This window comes from Lipotes vexillifer, unplaced genomic scaffold, assembly GCF_000442215.2.
Source record: "Lipotes vexillifer unplaced genomic scaffold, Lipotes_vexillifer_v1.1 scaffold172, whole genome shotgun sequence".
In the NCBI taxonomy this organism is placed as follows: domain Eukaryota; kingdom Metazoa; phylum Chordata; class Mammalia; order Artiodactyla; family Lipotidae; genus Lipotes; species Lipotes vexillifer.
The window spans coordinates 2,334,440-2,357,197 of record NW_006776799.1 but is presented as its reverse complement, the minus strand read 5'-3'; the positions used below and the strand labels follow the sequence as shown (position 1 = coordinate 2,357,197).

Here is a 22,758-nt window from a genome sequence, read left to right as displayed (position 1 = left end):
GGGGGGGAGCTTGAACAAGTGAAGAGAGAAGGCCATGGAAATAGGAACAGGAAGAAAAGCTGTGAGGCAGGGCACACAGAGTGCTGATAGCTCCAGAATAAAGGTTAATCTGATGTTGAAAGCAAGGAGGGCTCTCTGGGAAGATGGGGAAAAGTGTAGGGGCCTCCGTGGTGAGGTCAGGAGGCTAAGAATTTAACATCGGAGGGGTCGCCTCTGGGTTGAAACTAGATAACATAGAAAAGTGCTAGATGTGGTTTCAGCTACAGCAATAGGAGTATTTTATGCATTAATATCCCCTACCAAGCTCTACTGCCTGTCTCTGCCCTGGATGCCTTGGACGCTGTCTTACGTGCTTTAAGCTACCTTTCTCAGGGCTGGGCTGGCCACTCTTGAACTTGTTTTCTGTCTGACCTGAGACAGAAATGCTGCTTTACTGACGGGTTTCTCCCTTGCTGTGGCCCGACATCATCTGTGCCCTTCCGTGTCTTGTCCAGTGTGGTCTGTTGGGACAGCTGCCGCATGGCGGTTACAGTTTGTTCGTGGACCCTCAGCCTGGCTCCTGACCCGCTGGTTTCTCTGAGCCTCGTTCCCCAGTTGAGCCCTGACTCCCACTTGTCCACCAGGTTATAGTCTGCAGCTCAGCTCTGCAGGTCAGTGCCTTCTCCTGTGAGAGCCTCATATTCTCTGGAGAGAGAGACGTGGAGGCAGATGTGGGTGCCCACCACATAGCCGCCCTCCTCTTACTGTGTGAAAGGGCCCAGCCCCGCAGCCTGCTAGCCCAGCGTGAGCCGGCACCCAGAGAAAAGTTTCAGAACATTCTGGGCTGGAAAGAAATGCCTTTGTTGGCGCCATAAATCCACTAGAGTGCCCAGGGAAAAGCTGAGCATTCCAGGGCCGGAGAGCCCTGCTTTGGGAGGCATCATGGACCCGAATTCAACTCAGTGCCACAGCACGGTCACCAAATAGTGAGGGACTTGGGAGAAGCTGCTTAGCCTCTCTAGAGCCCAGTTTCCATGGAAGAAGGGGAGGATAATGATGCTGCTGAAGGTGAAGAACAACAAAAAAACACCTCTGTAGTACTTACTATGTGCTTGGCACTCTTCTGAGGGTTTTGTGTATATTAACTTGTTTCATCTTCGAAACTACCCCATGCACATGGTACTGTGTTTATCCCCATTTTACAGATGTGGAAACTAAGGTACAGAGAGGTTGGGTAACTTAACCACAATTACACAGCTACTAAATAACAGTCAACATTCAAACCCAGCAGCCTGGCTCCAGGCTCCAGGCTCCTAAATCGCCCGGCTCTTCTCCTCCTCAGGAGAAATTACATGGTAAAAAGTTGCTTATCATCAGAGGTTGAGAACTGTTTTAGTTCTTAACTGAAACATTTTATTCTAGCTTAAAAACGTAGTTGAAGGTGTGGTGTTATGTCTGTACTGCTTCCTTATCTTTGCCTAAAGTAAGTGGTGCTGCTAGACACTGTCAGACCACGTGTGCCCGCGCTGCTTGGCGACAGCTCTTCTAAGGATGGGCATAATGCCATGGCAAACAGCATTGTACTCCTAGCCTACTTCCCTAGTTCCTATACTGCCATAGTCACCTAATTCCGGGCTGTGAGCATTATTCAGGATGAACTGCCTCTTGTAAGCAAGAGGATAATCAAGAATATGCCTTGAACAAATAGGTAGAAAGAAACTTTCATCACCTTTTTTGAATACACAATATAGGTTGTGAACAGTGTCTGGCTCCTTGTATACATTTACTGATATCATTATCATAATAAACCAATGAGTCGTAATTGGCATCCTTGGTTTACTAATGAGGAACTTAGAGTTCAAAGAATAATGTCCCCAAGATCACTCAGCACAAAAGAGGTGCAGACCTAGGATTCCCGCCCAGGTCTGCCTACCACCGTGGCCCGTGCTCCAAGCCATTCATTTTGCTGCCGAGCCACTGGAAACAGATAGCTTTAATTAGGCCAGAATTATTAAAGAGTTTCTTTCGTAGTCCCTTCTAACTCTGAGATTCTAGAATTATATTTCTAAAAACTTAGTAGCCCTCTGATTAGCACACTGCTCTCGGGAACTTCCTTATGGGGGTTCTGTGTGAAGCCTACAGTGGAGGTTCGTGGTATGGGCTTAGTTCCCACACCTCCATCTCAGTTCTTTCTCATTGTGTTGCGTGAAGGATGGGCATCAGAGGGGATAGTGTGATTTACATCTCAACCCCATGAAATCTCAAGACAAAATACTGTATTAATATTGTACCCTGTAAATCTTTTCTCGCATTAGCAGCCTTCTGGTGAAGTTTGCCAAGGAAGCATTGCCATATGTGCTGATGGAGCTGAACTAAAATGAGAAGATTAGAAAACTAACCACAGTAATAAATTTCATTTGAGGCAGTTGGAAAACAGACTGCTGTTTTGACAAGTTAGAAACAACACACACATCCATTCTCTGTTTCTAATGGTTAAAATGAATTTCCAGAATCCAACAGAAACATCTTGTATTAGAAGCCTAATTTTTCTGCTGAGTTACCCAGACGTCAAACATACATGTGCTTTAAACTCCAGTGTGATGGCGTTGAAGTGCCTTCACCAGACTGGCTGTTTTAAGGCATTACCGAGCCACACTACCCTTCCTCCCTCTGAGGTCAAGGAACCGGGAGGTTTATTGAAATTCCCACCTCTCTGACTTTCCTTGTCCTGCAGGTCAGGGCCCCTCCCCTCCCAACGGGCATTTGCCCACAGCTAATGGTGTCAAGGCCCACATCTCTCCTGGCTCTCAGATTGTCATCCACAGCTACCCTTTGTTCCCTAGTTTGCCAGGGTTGTCACCACAAGAATGGTACTTAGCCAGTACCTCACTGAGTGCCAGCATCTGGCCCAGGTCTTAGGAATGGATTTGTACTTTGGTTTTGTTCTTACTGGGTTGAAGTTACTCATTTAATACAGTGGAACTCAGGGCCTTAGATTAAATAACTTTAACCTCCTAATTACTCTTCGTGCCTTGGGTCTCTGCCCTTACTATCTGTCCTCCACCTGCCTCCAGAACTTTTTACTTTTTGAACTTGACTCTTTAAAAGCCACCCCATGTGTGTACAGAATTTTTTCCAACCCCCTTAGTGTGGCCTGGGGAGAAGCAGTGCAGTATGCTGGCCAGGAGCACCCCCTTAGAGCCAGACCACCTAGGTTTGAACCCCACTGCCCCACCTAACAGCTGAGCAACCTTGGGCGGGCTCTGAGAAGTCTGCCTCAGTTCCTCATCTGTTGATGGGATAAAAATAACATGTGCTGAGTTATCGTTATTGACTGCTTGTGGTGTAGATTAAATGTGTTGATTCACATAAAGCGCATAGAGAAGTGCCTGGTATGTACTGGCTGTTGTCCTTATCGCTGCTACCATTGTTTATGACAATGTCAGTGATCTCACCACAGCCTCCAGTGACCTCGCCCTCACCCTGACTGTGCCACGGTCTTGAGAAATTTTGGTGCCTTTTCACGCTCTGTCCCCTCTGCCTGGATCACCTTGCCCTCTGTTCTACTCATGTCTCTCTTCTCCAGTGAACCTCTGCTTATCCTTAAAGAATCAAGTTAAGTATCTCCTCTTCTTTGATGCTTTTCTCCCTCCTGCAGGCAGAATAACTGGTTCTCTCCGCTGTGTTCCCATAGTACTTTGGTGCCCCAGGGCTGTGATACTCAGCACTCTGTTTTTAGGTGGTGTGTCTCCTTTCTGGCACACAGAGACACCTAGGGCTCCCTTTTCTTCTAAACTGACACTGGCTCCAGGGGATGCCACAGATCTTACTATGTTCATACCAGTTTCTTCCAGTACCAGGCACAGAAAGCATTTGGTAAATGTTTGCTGAACAAATAAATATTTGCTGCCCTATATATAGTCTTAAAAGCAGGGTTTTCTCTATTGTTTTGTTTTGCTCTCTGCTGTTCACAGTGCATTACTAAATTTATAGTGAGAAATACAAAACTCGATAGCTTAAAAGGCTGGCTGAAGTGATTGTATCTAACGCTATAGTCATTTGGCTCTGTGGGCTGTTTTTTGTTAGTCATTTAAAAAGACCATCACAGGATAGTTAAAGAGACAAGAGATCATCATTTAAATCACAGTGCTATCAACCCATCCATGGCTTGGTCTGCAATTTAATGATGAGAGTAATACATCTAGCAAGTAAATATTTAACTAAACATTTTGGTACTTGACCTGAATGCAGAGAGTAGAATGGAAATTGTAAATGTTAAGATGTAGTTTAACCAGCTTATCCCTGAATTTTACTGGTAGAAATTAATGTTGTACTTTCATAAAGTAATAATAAAGCCTTTCTCCTCATAGATGTTATCTCATGGTATAAGTAAAGGATTAATACGTGAGCACAGTTTAGGAGGAGAGAATTCTTACTCTGAGTAAGAGCATTTGCTTTGCCCAGATGGTTCCATATTCACATTTTCTGTGCTGTTTCGGTTCATTTAGATTAAAAAGAGTACAGCCCCCAGGCTTCCCTGGTGGCGCAGTGGTTGAGAGTCCGCTTGTCGATGCAGGGTACACGAGTTCGTGCCCCGGTCCGGGAAGATCCCACATGCCGCGGAGCGGCTAGGCCCATGAGCCATGGCCACTGAGCCTGCGTGTCCGGAGCCTGTGCTCCGCAACGGGAGAGGCCACAGCAGGGAGAGGCCCGTGTACCGCAATTAAAAAAAAAAAAAAAAAAAGAGTATAGCCCGTACTCAAGGTAGCAGAAGCATAGGGGAACTTTTGGTAAGAGTTCACATGAGAGAGAAGGAAATCCGAGATCTCATAGGGATCCCAGGGCAGGAGTTTCACTGGAATCTGGCCTCAGTGGGACTGGAAGATGGTCAAGGCCGTCGCTCCCACCTGGGCACCTTTCATGGGCTGTGTGTTTTCTCTCTCTCTGGTGTCTCCATTCTATTTGCTACACATTTTCCCCTGCCAGTCTTCTTCCTTTTCGTATCATAGTTGCTACTTCCTTGTGGCATTAGCACACACATGTCTTCAACTGGCCACTTTCCCCACTCCATCTGGCACCTTTGCAGTTTGTGCCTTTGTGCTGACTGGCTCATCACCTTTGAGAACTCTGTCACGCTCCTGGGAGAAGGGTCCTGACTGGGTAGCTCTACTCTTGGTGTCAGGTCACAGGGCCCAGGTTGCTGAACTCATTGGCTGTACATCTTTTAGGTGTCTTGCCCTTGGGGATGAAATAGGCTCAAAATATGGCTGCCTAGAGAAGACGTTGCAAACCCAACTGTTTACAGGATCCAGGCAGCTTAGTTATATCAGTGAACAAATGAGGCTGGTTGTGAAAGGCAAATACACATTTGCCTGTGAGGCAGAGGACAGAGTTGGGTGTTGTCTAAAGGCATAGACTCTTGAGGAAGATGGCTTAAATTTGAATCCCAGTCTCACTATTTATCATCTGGGTAACTGAGAACAAATTACTTAATCTCTGTATGCCTCAGTTTCCACTCTACAGGGTGGTTTTAAGGATTAAATGAGTTAGAAAAGTGCTTAAAATGGTGCCTGACACATAATAAACAATATGTTGGCTGTTTTTCGAGGAAATTTTGATTAGCATCAGCATCCTTATCATTTAGTTTTACAATGAAATGAGCTTTCTCCAATTCTGCCTAAAACATGAAGCTGTCTTGGTCTATTTAGTTTCTCCCTTTTTGTAAAGCCATAAGCCCAGAGAGATATTTCTCTATTGTACGGATATCAACAGAGCAAGAAATGATGAACGATAATTGGCACTTGTCCTTATTGCTGGCATTAGGGCGTGGCGGGGACCTTGCTGAATTGATGCTTGGGTCCTGTCTAAAGGGCAGAGCCTCGCCCAACTGGAGATAGATTGCTGTGATGTCAGAAGGAGGCCCAGAGCTGTCAGATCCATTAATCAATCAGTTGATCAATCTAGTCATCCATTCAGCCATCTATCTATCTATCTATCTATATAATCTCAAATTATGTTTAAAACCTGTGCTACTCAGCAAAACACATCTGCAAGCTGGATGCACACATCCCTCGAGCTAGTGACTTTTGGCTGTAGGCTGTTTCTTTAAGAAGATGATGTGGGCAGGGCTGGTCTCTCCGAAGGGGCTGAGGGTGGACCTTTTAACATAGCGAATTAGGAAAGTGTACTTACTGGTGACAGATAACACCATGAAGACCCTCCCAAGGACAGCAGCATGACACAACAACAGTATATTCTGATCCTTGGGGTTAGCTTACTGAGTGTTGTCAAGGAAAGGCATCTGTCTTTGATTTGATTTTCTTAGAAAGAACAGATGAAAAAGGTAACTTTTTTTTTTTTTTAGTTCAAATATGTAGGTCCACTACTGTCATAACTGCCTTTCCTAGAAGTGGCCCTTTCCTGTCAAAGACCACACACACACACACACACCCCACACACGCACACACGCACACACACACCCCACACACGCACACACGCACACACGCACACACGCACACACGCACACCCCACCACTATACCGTTTTCTGCGCCACATCCAGAGTGGTCTTTTGAAAATATGAAGTAACACATCACTCTCCTCCTAATGGAAGCCCTTCTTACCTAACCTGGAGTGTATCGGGCTTCGGGGTCCTGGTCTGCAGCGTGGCATCGGGCCCAGCCTGTGCCTCTCCCTGTGCCTGCCTCCTGCGAGGTGCTGTACTGACACTCTCCCTCATGTTTGAGCACACCAGGCTTGTTCCCACTCTGCTGTCTTCGCCCCGTCTGTTCCCCTTCCGGAAGTGCAATGCATGTTTCCCCAACACTTTCAGCAAGGCCTCTCCCTTCCTTCCATCTGGGACCAGTCAGAGGGAGCCTCGTTTGTCTTGAGCTTGTCACAGAGTCATAGTTGCTAAATGTATGAATGGCTGAACCATGGGCAGTGGGGGGGGGGGGGGGGTGAGGAGCTGAGAAAGGTGTTAGAGAAAAAGAGTATTTTCACTAAAGTCCCGCTGATTTAAGAGGCGGGAGGGGATAAAAGCAAATCTTTGGAATAATGAGATTTCCTGTATCACTAATACTGTTGATTTACCCTATGTGCAAACGATTCAGAACGTGAGGGGGAATTTACTCAGGCCTGATGTAGCTCTTAGACATTAGTACCTAAACATTCCATTTCAAGTATTCTCGTTCAAGGTAAGAGCAGAAATTGGCAGCAAAGATTGCCCCAGTTTTTACATTGTGATCCCCCTCTTTAGAGCTGTTGATGTGTTTAGTTAATGTTAATTTATTTAATATGCTCCTACTTTCTGTTGTTTTTCAGGTCTGTTGCCACAGTTATTGGGAGTCGCCCCAGAGAAGGCCATAAAACTTACAGTAAGTCTTTTGATTTGATGCTTCAGATGAAGGGAGTTTGCACACACTCAGGAATCTAGCAGAGATTCTTATGTGAAACAGCAGGTCTGTGTTTCCTCAGAGGCGCTAACTGATTTGAACATAGAGGTGCTCACCACACGTAGCTTTTTATTACTCCCCATTTAACAGTGAACATCTGAAAATGTGATAATATACTTGAACAAGATTTTGGGTGGTTGCCGCCACCATCATCATTGTCATCATCACTATAGTAGTGGCAGCAACAGGAGCTAAATTTCTTTCAGTACCTACCATATTAGGTGCTTTCCATGTATTATCTGTTACTGTTTTAATCTCAAGCAAGGTGTGACCCACAGTTTACAAGTCAGGAAAGTGAGGCCCACAGGGATTAAGTATTTACCTGTGTTTGCACAGGTCATTAGTAGGAAGACTAGAATTCAAAACCAGATTTTTCTGACTCCAAAGCATATTGTTCAAGTGCACATGCTATTTACAGAATTCATGTTCGGGGTGTATTCTGTACACATTTGCTGAAGTGACATGTTTAGGGGTCTGAGTTCTAGTTTAAGTCGATCCTCCATCATATTGGTTCTCCAGTGCCTGACTCCTGTCTGACAGGTGGTAAGTATTCAGTATGTATTTGTGCAATGGATAAATAATTGCATTTTCATCACCAAGGTCATAAAGTCCCAGAAAGTTAAACTTTACTTTGGGATTGGGCTGTGTAGCACTGGGGCTGAAATTCTTCTTTTACCATCTTATTATGTGACCTTGGGACAGGTAATCTTTTGATTGATCCTAAAATTGCTTGTAGTACATACCATTTTGAGAATGTTATACTTAATTAATTAATTAATGCTCTTGATGTTCTCTGAGAATCCTTGAGAAATTTTTTAAATACTGAGTTTCTACTAAGCTAAAAGGTCCGCTCGGCCAAATTTGTCTCGATGATGCTGTTTTAGATTAAATCTTGTTGGAAGACTTCAAAGTGATTTTTTAATCAAATCCTATAAAACAGTTTTTAAGTTGTAAAATGTATGTTGTAATTTTGTCTCTGTTGTTAATATGTCTCTCTTTTTATGCTGTTGTAATTGCAGGACATATTTGAATTGAGTTTGTAAGCCACCTCTCTTAATTGTTTTCTCCGTGAAACATCAGGAATCCGTATTTATATATTTTACCTTTCAGTAACTATGTATATGCTATTAAGAGCAAACTCTTAGGATACTTCATTTATTCAGTTTATGATTACTCCAGTACAGTGACAGAGAAAAATGACCTTTATTTACAGTTGTATATTTATATGTGTTTAATGGCTTTCCCTATATTTTTCATCAGCTTCTATAAATATTTTTCTTCAAGGTGAATGATTTTGTGAGGGATAAATTTACGCGCAAAGATGGCTCTGTCCCACTCGCAGCAGAAATTCTTGCTGGAGGCTGTGTAAGTACCTTTTGCGGATATCTACATTGAAAAGACTTGTTTCACATACATATCACGACCGTGCTACACAAGTGCGGACTAAGGCTTCTGTTCGCCTCAGGTCCCGTTCAAGGGCAGAGTCTACTAGGGCACCTCGGCTTCTCCTAGACTCCTGAGGTGGAAGGGTAAACATCTCTGGTCTTACTGCCTGTTAAGTCATGCCTGTTAAATTCGCCATTGCTAGCAGTTGGTTCTGCAGGAGAAGCCATTTGTGGCAGAAGTGTTTGGCCTTTGAACAGATCTTTGCTAAACTATTCTAGAGTTTATTTTTCATACATTCTTTCCTCATGGCACCCTCTGCTGGGTCAGGCACTGAAATTTGTAGTTTGAAGTCAGCAGCCATAGCTCTCTGCTTTGCTTTACTTCACAAATGCCAGCAACTCTCCAAGTTCCCCAGTGCTTCCAGGAGAAGGATGTGGGATGTGACTGGCTGAGTGCGCTCCACATTGTCAAAAATGCTTAGAACGAGTATTTCTTTATATGGATGAACAACCTGCATCTTGTTCTTGAGCTCAGCAAAACATCATGTCTTGTTTAATTTCATGTACAGGTTTGTTCACGTGAATGTAAATACCTTAAGTAAGTTAAACTCTTATACAAAGACTGGTGCTATTTAAAGATAAGGTTGGTTAAATAAATGGTCTTTGATCACTAGGGCAATAAATATTGGTATATTTTCCATCTACACCTGTGTTTCTTGTACAAAAGATGAGGTCACTTTTTTTTTTTTTTTAATTCACTTGTTCTGTGCAGGAAATGGTGTTCACAAAATGATCTTTTCTTGAAAAGTCCTTGAGTTTAGAAGTTGGGAAAACACCCGAGAATATTAAACCTTTGTCTGGAGAGGGCTTATTGTCCTGACATTGAATGGGGTTCCCTGAACGTAGCAGGAGCTACAGAGTCCTAGCTCCTGGTAATTCTTAAGAGATGGACGGAATTTGGCTACAGCCTGACTTTCTGTTTGATCACTGACCTGTCAGAGACAGCCAGGTAAGATCCCCTTGTCCTGTAACTTTAGGAGCATTCAGGATGGAAAAAGGGAGCCTTTAATGTCCTAAATAAAAAGGGCACACAATAATAATCAAAAACAATATTAGGAGTTGCAGAAATGGCTCTTGCCGGTAGGTACTCGTCCTTTAAAACAACTGTAGTTTCCAGTTGAGTAACTAGATTTTCTAATTTTCAATAGGCATAACCATGGGCTATACCTAAGTCCATCCTTGAAGCTATTACAAGGGTCCCGAGAGAGTAGGGCATTTCAGTAGGTCAGGTGGGTTTGTTTATTTTTTTAGAAGTCAGGTTTTAAACTTTCTGAAAAGACATGATTACATATCTCTGTAAGAATTTAAAATGGAAAACTAACTATGTGATACTACTCAAGATTTTGGCAATAATCTTGAGGGTTATTTTCTTTTTAATGAAAGCATTTTGCCTGCACACAGGCCTGGGTGCCAAGGAGATTGGTCGTGGCACGTATCGTCTGCTGTAGGTGGTCTTGTTTTCCCGTATGTGGTCGCCCATTTCAAACACAAAGCACCGATTGGCATCAGGCGTGGTGCCTAGTTATTGCAAAGTGGTGCAGCCCTTTTCAAACCTGATCTAGACACAGGCTTAAAATTGGAGCCACTGGGGCTTTACAGCTACTTAAAATATCTGTGAAATGAGGTTTGCCATCCTTCATCTCAAAGGTGGGGAGACAGTGGTCCTCAGTGTTTCAAGTCTCCTGTTTTTGACTCCCCCCTACTCCTCCCTCCCCCCGAGTCATTGCTTTGAGAAGTAAGAGTTTATTTTTCAGGTAAGCAATTCTGTTGGTGGCAAACAATCCAGGTCCTTTAGATCTCTGAGTGGTGGGATGGCTGGTGCCATTTCAGCATGTGTTTTTAAAGCAGTAGCAGCATCTTTCTCTGCAGGCTGTGGCAGAGTTGTTGTCTCTGTCGTTCAGAGCCAGTCACACACCTCCTTAGAGAGTCCTTGTGAGTACCTCTGCCTCACTGTCCAGTTAGGACTACAGAGGGTTTAAAAGGTAGTGTTGCATGGGCAGTTCCCCTTAGTTCACCCAAGCATTGCCAGGCATTGCCTTTTAAGTCCCCGGAGAGCTCACCTTACTTTATTATCACTGAGAATTAGGAATATGGCTAACTTTTGCACTTATAACCTCAACTGCTGATTTCTTTGAAGATGGCTTTTTTGTTTATTTTATAATTTGTTTTCTACAAAAACAGGGAAAAGATGCAAGGAGGTCCTTGTCTGCTAACCTTAATCGTCTCCTAGCTAAACTAAGGCCTGTTTTATTATTTTTTTTCTTTAGAAAAACAACAAGAATGATAGTAAATTTGAAGGAAAATGTTGGAGGAAAAAGAATAAAATTGATCTCATTCATTAATTTTTGATGTAATGAAATCTATGACTGAAGAGCTTAAAAAACTCTTGTTAAATACTCTTGTTTCATTGGTGTATGTAAAAGGATGAATCTAGCATTAAACTTTTTGCGCTAGTTTAGAGCACTATTAAAAATTTGACCAGTTTTCTGAGCATTTCTGTAGATTGACACTTAACAGTGGTGATATATTCAGCACAGCTCAAGGCTACACTAGGTGCGAAGACTGGGGTTTATAAACTCATTCTGAAAGGTGTCTTGTGGTTTGTGTTTTCTACATAAGTTGGTTTTCTACTTTCTGAATTAGACTAGGAGTTTTAGGAGTTTTGACAACTTGTTTGACAACAGTTTTGACAAGTTTTAGGAGTTTAGGTCTTTGACAAAGACCTGGAGCCTCAGGTGTCCCTGCACAAGGTATATATATATATATATATATATATATATATATATATATATATATATATATAATCTGCTTTGATTTTCATTAGAAATTAAACTTAGCCTAAAATTGATAAAAAATTACTTCTCCTAAACAAATACTTAAAATTGACACTAGACATCACCCGTGAGAATGTCAATGACAATATCATTAGTCATATATATATATATATATATATATATATACCTTCTGTTTTTTCCATCCTTTCTTTCCTTTCCTGGGTCAGGAGCTCAGCCCTGGAGGGAGATGTGACTTAGGGTGGTCACTGTCAGCAACGGTGGAGGCTCCCAGTAAATGGGGCAGAGGACAGAGGGCCTGTCACCACTACCCATCTCCAGTTAGGTTCCCAGTCACTTTAAACCTGACATGTTACCTCTGAGTACGTTGTTGTGATTGCAGTGTTGCTGCTATTTTAAGAAAAAATAACTTATGTAATACCATGTGGTCTGTAGGTTACAGTCCTTAAATTCCACAAAGTGAGTCTTCTATGCCTCTAGTGGAATAGAGGATTGAACTCCTGGGGGCACTGGGATCTTTAGTTTTTGATCCTTTGATCTTAAGGTTGTCCGATAAGGAAATACAAATGGTGCCATGACTGGTTTCAGGGAAGATATAAATATGATTAATTTATTTGGCATGAAAATCTACATTGAAATGAAAAGAAAAGAAATGATATTCACTGGATGGAAAAATATGTCAAAAAAGGATAAACCTCTGTCTTATAAAGCTTGTATTTAATAAAAATTATTTGTGTACCAATACAAATTAATAGTATTCCGTAATAATTTTTGGAAACACAAGTGAACATGCTTCCTGAGCAATAGTCCTTTGATAATGGATCCACTGTATTTTTCTTTCTTTTTTATTTTAATTTTATATTGGAGTATAGTTGATCAACAATGTTGTGTTAGTTTCGGGTATACAGCAAAGTGATTCAGTTATACATATACATGTATCTATTCTTTTTCAGATTCTTTTCCCATTTAGGTTATTATAGAGTATCACGCACAGTTCCCTGTGCTATACAGTAGGTCCTTGTTGGTTACCTATTTTAAATATAGTAGTGTGTACATGTCAATCCCCAATTCCCAATCTATTCCTCCCCCCTGGTAACCATAAGTTCCTTCTCTAAGTCTGTGAGTCTGTTTCTGTTTTGTGAGTAAGTTCATTTGTATCTTTTTTTCTTTTTTTTTAAGATTCCACACATAAGTGATATCCTATGATATTTGTCTTTCTCTGACTTACTTCACTTAGTGTGATTATCTCTAGGTCCATCCATGTTGCTGCAAATGGCATTATTTCATTCTTTTTAATGACTGGGTAATATTCCATTGTATATATGTACCACATCTTCTTTATCCATTCATCTGTTGATGGACATTTAGGTTGCTTCCATGTCTTGGCTATTGTAAACAGCGCTGCAGTGAACATTGTGGTGCATGTATCCTTTCGAACCATGTTTTTCTCCGGATATACGCCCAGGAGTGGGATTGCTAGATCATATGGTAGCTCTATTTTTAGTTTTTTAAGGAACCTCCACACTGTTGTCCATAGTGGCTGTACCAATTTACATTCCCACCAACAGTGTAGGAAGGTTCCCTCTTCTCCACACTCTCTATGGCATTTATTGTCTGTAGGTTCTGTGATGATGGCCATTCTGACTAGTGTGAGGTGATATTTCATTATAGTTTTGATTTGCATTTCTCTACTAATTAGCAGTGTTGAGCATCTTTTTATGTGCCTCTTGGCCATCTGTATGTCTTCTCTGGAGAAATGTCTATTTAGATCTTCTGCCCATTTTTTGATTGAGTTGTTTGTTTTTTTTGATATTGAGCCACATGAGCTGTTTGTAAATTTTGGAGATTAATCCCTTGTCAGTTGCATTGTTTGCAAATATTTTCACCCATTCTGTGGTTTGTCTTTTCATTTTGTTTATGGTTTCCTTTGCTGTGCAAAAGCTTTTGAGTTTCATTAGGTCCCATTTGTTTATTTTTGTTTTTATTTCCGTTACTCTAGGAGACGTATCAAAAAAGATATTGCTGCAATTTATGTCAAAGAGTGTTCTGTCTGCATTTTCCTCTAAGAGTTTTATAGTGTCTGGTCTTAAATTTAGGTCTTTAATCCATGTTGAGTTTATTTTTGTGTATGGCGTTAAAGAATGTTCTAATTTCATGTTTTTATGTGTAGCTGTCCAGTTTTCCCAGCCATTTATTGAAGAGACTGTCTTTTTTTTCCATTGTATAGTCTTGCCGCCTTTGTCATACATTAATTGGTCATAGGTGCTTGGGTTTATTTCTGAGTTTTCTATCCTGTTCCATTGATCTATATTTCTTTTTTTGTGCCAGTACCATACTGTTTTGATGACTGTAGCTTTGTAGTTTAATCTGAAGTCTGGGAGCCTGGTTCCTCCAGCTCCGTTTTTCTTTCTCAAGATTGCTGTGGCTGTTCGGGGTCCTTTGTGTCGCCACACGAATTTTAAGATTTTTTGTTCTAGTTCTGTGAAAAATGCCATTGGTAATTTTTCCGTCGAGATACATACATGTGCATTTTGGGTGTGGGTATATGTGTAAATATATCTAATGCTCATGGGAGCTTATATTCATTTTAAGTGGGGAAAATAATTGACATGCTCACATCACTGGTTCTGAAAGGGATTGGTGAGAATATCACCATGGAAAAACATGGCATGAAGAGCAATCTTAACTGCTCTCCCCTGCAAGTAAGTGTGACCCTAATATTGTGGCCTATGTTCCCATTATTGTGGTGATTCTCATATACATGGTATTTTTTTCTTGTTTGTACAGCCATGTATCAGATACCATTTTTAAGGAACATTTTTTTTTTTTTTTTCGCGGTACGCGGGCCTCTCACTGTTGTGGCCTCTCCCATTGTGGAGCCCAGGCTCTGGATGCACAGGTTCAACGGCCATGGCTCACGGGCCCAGCCGCTCCGCGGCACGTGGGATCTTCCCGGACCAGGGCACGAACCCGTGTCCCCTGCATCGGCAGGCGGACTCTCAACCACTGTGCCACCAGCGAAGCCCTTAAGGAACATTTTTATAACTCTTTTTTTTGTTTTTTTGTTTTTTTTGCATTATGTTCAATTGCAGTTAATTTTTATGATTTTTGAAAAACAAAAAGACACAGACACCCATGTGCCTGCCACTTAGCTTAAGATGTCAAACTTGACAAATGCAGCCAGAGGCCCTCTTGTATTTACCTTTACCTGTCCCAACAGCTTTTTCCTCCCTCGTCTCCCAAGAGATAAAACTATCCTGAAATTGGTGTTTTTCATTCCCATGCCTGTTTTTTATACTTTTTGTGACATCTGAGTGTATCCCTAAGCAAGATGAATGTTTGCTTTTAGATGTTTCATTCTGACCCAATGCTACAGGAACATAGACCCAATGATTCCCATACTGGTGCCTTTGCATTTTTTTCTTACTAGTGCCTTGCTTGGAAGAAAGAATAGTAAGTGGGAATATTATTTTCAAATGCTATAATGTGGCTGGCATACAGTGAGTATGTCTTATAGATGTGTGGATTTATACGATTTTATATAAATATAGTTGGAATGGCATATTTATTTAACCAAGTTTTATGTAACTTGGAGTTTCTTAGCTAAAGTCATTTCTTCAGTCCTACCATTTAAACTCATGACAAATACTGAGTAAATTTAAAATTGTAACCCTCCCCACTGCCAGTACACACGCTCCCTATCTGCCTTACTGTCCCCGCTCCTCCTCTTCTCCCTAATGGGAATGATTTCAGTGTTTCTCTATCACCGAAGAGGAGAGGTGTTCTAAGTTATCTATTGTTGTATAACAAGTCATCGTACAACTTAGTGGCTTCAAACAGCAATTTATTATTATCTCTCCTGGTTCTGTGGGCTGACTGGGTTCACCTGGGCAGTTCTCCTTTGTGGTCTCCATGGGGTGATAGGCAGATAGCAGCTGGGGCTGGAATCATCTGAAGGCTCCACTGGAATAGATGTCCAGGATGGCTCACACTTGGGCTGGCGGTGCTGCTCACTGTTGCCTGGGAGCAGCTGGGGCTGTGTTGCAGAGCACCTACTACGTTCCTCTATTATGTATCTTGAACTTTTCAAACCTCGGCAGCTTGATTCTAAGAGAAAGCTTCCCAGAAGCAGGCATCCTAAGAGTCCTGGGCAGAAACTGCAAAACTTCTTATGACCTAGCTTTCAGTAGCACTTCGTCTGCATTCTACTCGTCAAACAAGCCACTTAGCCCAGCACGGATTCAAGAGGAGAGAAATTAGGCTCTACCTCTCAATGAGAAGAGTAGCCAAGAATCTTTAAACTACCACTGGAGGGTTCAGTGAGCAGTGTTGTAGGATGGGAGCATCGTCATTGCCCTCCAGTTTATGAAGATTTCATAGTTAATCACATGTCTTCTCCAAGGACCTGTTGCTGATTCTGGAACCCATTCCTGTCCCACATTGCTCTTGGTTGAAGGGAGCAGAAACTCACTAAAGAAAAACAATAACTAAATGAAAGTCTCCCTGAAGGGTGTACATGAAATGAAATCAAAGGCGCTTGAGAATTGAGGCAGCTCTGTGCACTGGCAACTTTCTCTATTTTCTCTGGCCCTTCTTGGTCTCTCTCACAGGGACTTTGCATCTCTCTGCATATTTTTCTAAGACTTTACTTTCTTAAGAGCAGTTTTAGATTCACAGTTATGAGAGAAAGATACAGAGATTTCCGGTATACCCCCTGTCCACACACGTGCATAGCCTCCCCATTACCAGCATCCCCACCAGAGTGGTACATTTGTTTACAGTTGATGAATCTACATTGGCACGTTAGTCATTCAGAGTCCATAGTTTACCTTAGGGTCCATTCATGGTCTCATGCATTCTACGGGCTTGGACAAATGTATGACATATATCCATCATTATAATATCATGCAGAGTGTTCTCACTGCCCTGAAAATCCTCTGTGCTCTGCCTCCCTGCCCCACCCCTAGCAACCATTTATCTTTGTACTGTCTCCATGGTTTTACTTTTTCCAGAATGTCTTATGGTTTGGAACCATACAGTTTTGTAGTCCTTGCAGATTGACTCCTTTCACTTAGTAATGTGCATTTAAGGTTCCTCCATGTCTTTTCATGGCTTCATAGCTCATTTCTTTTCAGCACTCAGTAATATTCCTTTGAGTGTACCACAGTTTGTTTATCTGTTCACCTACTGAAGGACATCTTGGTTTCTTCCAAGTTTTGGCACTTGTAAATAAAACTGCCGTAAACAACCTGTGCCAGGTTTTTGTTGAAAACGTAAGTTTTCAACTCCTTTGGGTAGATACCAGGGAGTGCAATTGTTGGATCTTACTGTAAGAGTATGTTTAGTTTTATAAGAAACCTACAAGCTGTCTTCCAAAGTGGCTGTACCATTTTGCATCCCTACCAGCAAGGAACGAGAGTTCTGTTGCTCCACATCCTTGCCAGCATTTGGTGTCGTCAGTGTTCTGTGCATCTTTCTACTTCACTGATCCATTTCTTCTCGTCCTCATGGTGTTCACTTCCTCAAGAAGCCCCGTCATGTTTTTACTGGCCTACTGGGCTCTCACCCTATAGTATGATCTTCAGCTTCTTTTCATCCTCAGCCCTAGCTAATTGCCCAGTTTTGTTTTGTTTTTCATTTAATTTTTGAGAGGAAATTTGATTGGCAATACTCATCTTTGTGTGCCCGGTTGTAGAGCAGTAGTCATGACGCACCCAGATATTAATAACTTTGCTTAACAAATCCATTTGTTTCAACTGTGTATAAATGTGTTCAAACCCTTCTTGTACCATTTTGGTTTTAGCTTGAATTCTGTAAGTATCCTGTGAATAGTAGTTTAGTTACTTTTGTTATAAAATATACCCAAAGCCTTATTTCTTATGTCTGAGGTCGAAATCACTTGAGATTTCAAACCCAGTCATATCAAACCAGGAAGAAAATTTCCTCATGTAATGAACACATATGATCTGGCAGTCAGAGTGTGTGAGTCAGAGTGCCTCAAGTGGATTTAAGTCGTACTTTTGTGATCTTTCTCTTCCCAGGGTTTTCTGTGGAGATGTGTCCTCATGGTGTAGTTTTCATAGGGCAGAATTTTAGTTTCTCTGTGAAAGTCTCTGTGCACATATCCTACTTAATAAATATAGAATGATATGAGGCTCAGTCATTAAGTTGAATTTCTGTGAGGTTGGCTGCTGTGTAACGTGTCAAGTAGCCATGATTTATTATGTGTTGTAATGATGCTATGGAAATAAGGTTATTATTTTTTTAATTCATAACATCATTTCAATTTATTTGTAGTTTAATGAAAAGCTAATGGTTAGTTACATTGTTTTCAAATTTTGTTATTATTATTTGGAGTATCTCTGGGAGATTTTTTTGCATACCCCCAAAATGTAAGACCATATTGTAAGGTTTTCCCCCCCCAATGGTAATTTATAGTTTAATAGATGACTTCCAACAGGATTCTAGTGAATTAAATTATCCTTGTTTCATAAGCTTTACATTATTTAAAATACTTTTCATTCATTTCTGTATTTTTACAAACGAAAATAGTACCAAACATACATATTTTATTTAATTAATTTATTTAATATTTATTTATTTATTTGGTTGCACCAGGTCTTAGCTGTGGCTCGTGGGCTCCTTAGTTGTGGCTCACCAGCTCCTTAGTTATGGCTCACCAGCTCCTTAGTTGCAGCACGTGAGTTCCTTAGTTGCGGTTTGTGGGCTTCTTAGTTGTGGCTTGCTGGCTTCTTAGTTGTGGCATGCAAACTCTTAGTTGCAGCATGCATGTGGGATCTAGTTCCCTGTCCAGGGATTGAACCCGGGTCCCCTGCAGTGGGAGCGTGGAGTCTTAACCACTGTGCCATCAGGGGAGTCCCCAAACATACATATTTTAGTCAAGATCATATCATAAACATTTTCTGTCTTTCAACATATGTTATAATTGTGATTATTAAGAAAAAAATAACCATATTAAAGCTAGGGTAGAAAACAAAGCAAAAGAAACGGCCCATAATTCTTCAATTCTCATATCATAAGTTTTCTTAATCTGTACTCAGGCTTTATCCCTGACTTCCAGCTCTACTGACTGCAAGGCTTAGAGACTATATCAGGTATTATGTATGACCTGTTGTCTTTGTCAAATGTGGTCGTGCTTTGCCACTTGAGCTTTTCCTTTATAACTGTGCTGACAGCTAATTGTATCCTGGGGACCTTGGGTAAATATTGACAGAACTGAGACATCTATAAATGCGCAGGACAGGACCCCTGTCTCACTGTTATGCTCTGTATCTAGCCTTGTGTCTGACACATGGGAGAGGCTTAAAAATAGTTGTGGAATGAATAAATGCTTGACTAGAAGGTGTTGGTGATGAGGGCAGTAAACGTAGGGTAGTCATTTGATACACTCTGTTGCTGTTACCTTTGTTACAGATGGGCAATGAAGACACGGTGCCTCCAGGGATTGGAGCAGGGCACAGGAATTGATGGACCTTAGGGAATAGCTGTAACATGCCTACATATGTACATACCCAGGATGTTTCACAAGTAATGTTTTCATTGGTCACTCAGGAAAGGAGCCAAAAAGCTTCTATTTATTTTATTTGGCTTCATTTCTAAGAATGGTAAATAAACTAACACACAAATATATGCAGAACCTTAAGAACAGGATGAAGATAAACAACTTGGGGCACTTGGTATAACTTATTCATTATTGCTTATGGTCTTAGTAGAAAAGATTTTATCGAATGATTAACATGAAATTATGTCAGAATCATGAAGGAATCATTAAAAGAGTGGCTTTAAAAAAAAGACTAACAACAGTGAGATACCACTATACACCTTTTAGAATGGGTGAAATCCAGAACACTGATGATATCAAAGGCTGGTGAGGATGTGGAGCAACAGGAACTGTGATTTGTTGCTGGTAGGAATGCAAAATGGTGCAGCCACTTTGGAAGACAGTTTGGAAGTTTCTTACAAAACTAAACATACTCTCATAGTAAGATCCAATAATTGCATTCCTTGGTATTTACCCGAAGGAGTTGAAAACTTATGTTTTCAGCAAAAACCTTTACAGCTGCTACAAACTGTATGGTTCGAACCATAGGACATTCTGGAAAAGGCAAAACTATGGAGACGGCAGAAGGATCAGTTGTTGCCAGGAGTTGGGGGGGGAGGGAGGGATGAATAGGCAGAGCACAGAGGATTTTTAGGGCATTGAAAATACTCTATATGGTATTATAATGATGGTAATATGTTGTTAAACATTTTTCTAAACCCATAGAAGATGCAACTCCAAGAGTGAACCTTAATTAAACTCTAGATTTTGGAGGATTATGAAAATAATTTTGCTCCATCATAATTTGCCCAGTAAGTCTTCTGGGGGATAGGACTAAGGCACTGGGCTGCGATAAGAATTCTGTGGCCTGCCTGCTTCTATGAACAGTTCTTTCTCCACACTTTTACTTGAACTTGGAGCAAAAATAGAAGGTATCTGGTGACAGTAAGGGTTCATAGCACTGGCCTGCCTGGCTAAGGGCTGCCTTTGGTGGTTCAGAAATGTCATCTTACTAGAAGCATGTCCATCTCGTGATAGACACTGAGCCAGCCAGATGTCTCTCTTCTGTTTTCCTCCCTTCCCCTTCTTTGTGAAGGTCTCGGAGTTATTTGACTCAACACAGTTCAAACGCTGAACCATCCTTCTGGTTTTCTAATAAATTGGGGAGGGGTTTGTTATGATACGAAGATATGAACAAAGATTCGGTCACAGCTTTCATACAGTTAAGATACTTTAGATATTGAAGGTCTGTAAATCATTAAGAAATTCTGGTAGTAGTAGTCAAAATAGACATGTATATCAGGCAGAGCCCAAACGTGAACGTATTTGACAGCTCTGTAACTTAATTACTTTTTAATGTCAGTCGAACAGATTCCACTTTGGTTTCTTGGCCAGGTTTCTATAGGCCTGTTAAAACCCTATGAAGTTGAAAATTTGAAACTTAGTATTCGTAAAACACGTAAACAGAGTACCCTTTTTCTGTCTTACCATGTAGTTAAGAAATTAAGAATAGGAAATTTCAATTTGGTATCTGTCTCAAAAACAGTTAAGTGGTGAGAATCTATTTTCAAAGTTCTTAACAGTCAAGTCACAGATTTTTTTTTACTTAAGAGCTTAATTTACACATCAAATCAAAGGAGAAAATCCCATACTGCCTTGTGTTTAGAGGCATGCATTTAGTCAGTTTAACTAGGTATATTAGTTTTCTAAGGCTGCCATAGCAATATGCCACGGGCTGCATGGCTTAAACAACAGAAAATTTTTTTCCTCACACTTATAGAAGTAGGAAGTCCAAGATCAAGGTGTCTGCAGGTTTGATATTCTTCTGAAGCCTCTCTCCTTTGCTTGCAGGTGGCCATTTTCTCACTGTGTCCTCACATGGTCACCCCTCAATCTGTGTGTTGTCTTTATCCTGATCTCTTCTTCTTCTAAGGACTCCAGTCATGTTGAATTAGGGCACACCCATATGACCTCCTTTTACCTTAATTACCTCTTTAAAGGCCCTGTCTCCAAATATAGTCACATCAGAAGTACAGGGTTAGGTCTTCAGCATATGAATTTTGGAGGGACACAATTCAGCCCATAACGCTAGGGGTTAAGATAAAGATTCTTTTCTCAGCTGCAATAAGGACTCAAGTTCTTGACTGAAGCAGGGTGATGACCCCTCGTGAGGGCACTGGGTCTGACACTTTCCCTTCAGAGCTTGATAGAGTGAGTGGCATCTCGGCCTCATGCCCCTCACATTTGCCAGCTTCTCTGTGAGGTTGCTGAGCGCCTGCCTGTCGTCAGTATTTGTGAACAGCAGCTGAGTGCTATTGGGCACTGTGTTTTAATTTAATTCACCCACTGTTATTTGCAGAATATCTGTTTTGTACATGTGATCTTTATAGACTGTGATAATACCCGCACTGGGTACAAATTATTTTCATGTCTCCATTTAACATTGGAGTAGAGAGTAAATGGAAAATATGTTGAAGCTTAGATTTCTTAAGAAATCTTTGTTTTCCAATTTATTCAAATATCACATTCCATTATCACTTGAGTATTCATTTTATATGTAATGTAAATCATTAGACATTTACTAGTGTAGACCTTTTTTTGTAGTTACAATTTTATTTGTATCAAGATAATCAAAATAATGTACTTGGGTTTTAGTTTAAAAAAATTAAATTCCATATCTTCATATTAATCTATTTTTGACACATTTAAGCACACATTTTAGAATGTCACTGTGCAATTAGATATTCTTAGCACATGTCACTTGTGAAAAGCACTTTAAATCTAAGTACATTCAATTGAGCATAATTAGAATATCAAGATACATATTCTTCGTATACATTTTGCCACTTAATTTTTTAAGTAGCTATAAGTATCTACCATGTGAATTCAAATTAAAGGGAGGTGATTAAATTACAGTTATAGTTAATGCTTTTAGTTTAAAATATAGCAGGAAAAACACTATTTTTTAAAAAATACACTGCTACGTTTTCTGTGGACAGCAGATTGATGACAGAATGGATTTTTTTTTGTTGTTGTTACATGCAAGACTGTTAGTATTCTCTGCATATTCTCAAGACTGTTGCCCAGAAAGGTGGGGGAGGGAGCAGGCGTCATAAGGGCTTTTTCATCTTGTGAGTTCTTTTGGCTTGACCGCCCCCCCCAGTCCGGAGAAAGAATCTTCGAGGATAGTATCTTGGTTGGTAAAGAAACATTAGAGAAAGGCTTGTTTAGTTCATAACAGGTGAGAAAAAATGGATTATAGGGAAATATGAACTGGGGTTCCTGAACTGATCTTTTAGATCATGTATTTAGGCTACTGATATGTCCTGTGATTGTAATAGTGAGCAGATGGCCTTGGCAAGTCTTTTTTTTTTTTTTTTTTTTTTTGCGGTTTGGGGGCCTCTCACTGCTGTGGCCTCTCCCGTCGCGAAGCACAGGCTCCGGACTCACAGGCTCAGCAGCCATGGCTCACGGGCCCAGCCGCTCCGCGGCATGTGGGATCTTCCCGGACCGGGGCACGAACCCGCTC

At 41.1% G+C, this 22,758-nt stretch overlaps 1 protein-coding gene across 3 annotated transcripts in view; it reads left to right on the top strand.

Annotated features, from left to right (window-relative positions):
* The window catches only part of SLC25A13 (solute carrier family 25 member 13), a 205,760-nt gene that overhangs the window by 142,270 nt on the left and 40,732 nt on the right, over positions 1–22,758 (top strand). For all 3 annotated transcript variants that reach the window (XM_007450665.1, XM_007450664.1, XM_007450666.1), the window contains 2 exons: positions 7,301–7,353; positions 8,716–8,796. In XM_007450665.1, the coding sequence (XP_007450727.1) occupies positions 7,301–7,353; positions 8,716–8,796 (134 nt within the window). The remainder of the gene's footprint in view (positions 1–7,300; positions 7,354–8,715; positions 8,797–22,758) is intronic.